Source organism: Sitodiplosis mosellana, unplaced genomic scaffold (assembly GCF_009176505.1).
Source record: "Sitodiplosis mosellana isolate CC-2019 unplaced genomic scaffold, AAFC_SMos_1.0 Smas_scaffold_325, whole genome shotgun sequence".
Taxonomy (NCBI): Eukaryota; Metazoa; Arthropoda; class Insecta; order Diptera; family Cecidomyiidae; genus Sitodiplosis; species Sitodiplosis mosellana.
Genome location: NW_022595567.1, coordinates 1 through 2,049, shown reverse-complemented (window position 1 = coordinate 2,049; position 2,049 = coordinate 1). Strand labels below are relative to the sequence as shown.

General features: G+C 36.8%; 1 protein-coding gene across 1 annotated transcript; it reads left to right on the top strand.

Moving 5' to 3' along the window:
- The first annotated feature begins 483 nt into the window (after positions 1-483).
- Positions 484-2,042, top strand: LOC129570840 (uncharacterized protein DDB_G0287625-like). The gene is made up of 2 exons (XM_055450562.1): positions 484-1,068; positions 1,189-2,042. Exons 1-2 carry the CDS (start codon positions 585-587, stop codon positions 1,620-1,622), a joined length of 918 nt encoding a protein of 305 aa, XP_055306537.1. The 5' UTR covers positions 484-584; the 3' UTR covers positions 1,623-2,042.
- Positions 2,043-2,049: the final 7 nt, after the last annotated feature.

Below are 2,049 nucleotides of genomic sequence, written 5' to 3'. Positions count from 1 at the left end.
ATTTCATTTAATTTTATATTTTCTAAAATATTAGAATATTGTTTTTTATTGAAACATGTTTTTTTGAGTTTTTCTCTTCAAGTGATTGCTATATTTATACAAACGTGGTATTTCATTGTGTGGTTTGTGTTTGTTTTGGTTTGTGTTTGTTTTGGTTTGTTTATTGGTTGATTCATGTTGACACAATGATTCTAATAGTGATATGCTGTGCAATTGAGGCTTGAAATATTTTTTTTCTCCTTTGGAAAAAATATCAATGGAATAAGAGAGATATCAGTAGCGCGTAATGCAAGCAGATTTTGATGTTTTTATGTGAAAGAACTACTATTCAAAACAGGCAATAACAGTATACCCAACGTGTAAGCTTTTAATACTATTGGTATACAACGGTTCTATTACATGTTCTTGCACCAGTTGGCGCTTCTGGGCTCATTTATATGAGAACTGTCAAGAAGGCGCAGTGTCGATCCAGATATTATGGATGGTCTCTGAATTGCCGGTTTTGTGGTAAAAAAATATTTGTTGAGTGTCTACGCCAGCTTGATGAATTGAGAACGAAGGAGTTATTGCATGCGTTTGAACTGATGTCTAAAACTGTAAGAAGTGATGGTACTTTCGAATGGAAGATATTATCGGACAAACCCAGCAAATATTCCGAATTTCTTCAAATGTTCAGCGCTGATTCAATATTCGGAATAACATGTCATTGCTGTGCAACTAAGTTTAACAAGATAACCACTGAAGTGGAGCACAGAGAAGTATCCATTCAGCGATTGAGTGAAGAAATCGTTAAATCTGTCAACAAATCGATACAAAACAAATTGAATAATGGTTTAATTGATTTAGGTGCATCATCTTCAGCTAGTCATAGTGACAACAAAAACACCAATCCGAAAAAAACACCGGGGCCACAAAAAATCACACCGATAAATGGTATTTATTCAATTCATGTTTCTCGTTTGCCGAAAGATGCTACCTCCGATGATGTAACTGCCATTATCATTGCCAACTCTGAAATTCACACTGATGCCTTTTCTGTTGAGAAAATTCCAAACAAACGGTTCAAAGGTAACTCAAGAAATTTTTCATCTTTCAAAATTTCAACTTTGTCCCATGAAGTTTGCAACAAGATCATCACCTTGGATGATTGGGATTCAAATTACATCGTGAAACCATTCATTCACCCAGTGAAAAAGCAATCTGATGGTACAGCTCAGAAGAAAAATAAACAAAACGCCGAAAAAAAACGAACAACACAACATAATTCTGATAACAACAACAATCGGCAAACCAAAGGCAAACCAAATGCACATTTTCAACGAGAGCAAAATGACAATCAGCGAAAGACACGATATTCCAACAGAAATCATCGTTTTGAAAATTTCTCTCGTCCATACAATCACAATCGGAGATTTCAAAATCAAAATGTGTATAGCCAACGGCTAAGTCAGTGGCAGCAACCTGCTCCTTTTCTGCAGCAACCATTTTTCCATCCGCCGTATGTGATACCAGGTTTGCAACAAATGCATCATCATCCATCACAAATTCCAATGCAAATGCCACAACATCTACCACCACAAATGCTAATGTATGCACAACCTCAGCCATTTTATCACAGTTAAACCCAGCCTTCTCCACCTCATCATTCTGTTTAAATCCACTTTTTGCCACATCATTTCACATTCAGCAGCCACATCAACAACATCTATTCAATAATGTAGTTCCAATGTTGGATGAAGCTGCAATGTATTGCAATAATATGAATGGCATCAAAGATAAAGAAAAAGCGATAAACTTTCTTGCTGAAGTGCTTGCGTCGTCTTTCCTTTTTTACATGTTGAGCGAATCACACCTCAGTCCTGATGTCGCCTCTTCTGAATTTTTTCCACAAAATTTCGAAGTGTTTCGCTGTGACAGATCTGCGGACACTGAAAAATATCAGCGAGTCAAGAAGAAAGGCTGGGGTGGTGTACTAATTGCAGTAGAAAAATCGTTGCAACCACAATGTATTGGAACAGCCGAACATCTTGGAGCGGAACAAGTATGGGC

Excerpts from the sequence above, each read along its gene's own strand:
- LOC129570840 (XM_055450562.1), top strand. The coding sequence starts at position 585 with ATGTCTAAAACTGTAAGAAGTGATGGTACTTTCGAATGGAAGATATTA. Across the intron at positions 1,069-1,188 it reads TCCAAACAAACGGTTCAAAG|TGAAAAAGCAATCTGATGGT; the intron begins GTAACTCAAGAA and ends TCATTCACCCAG.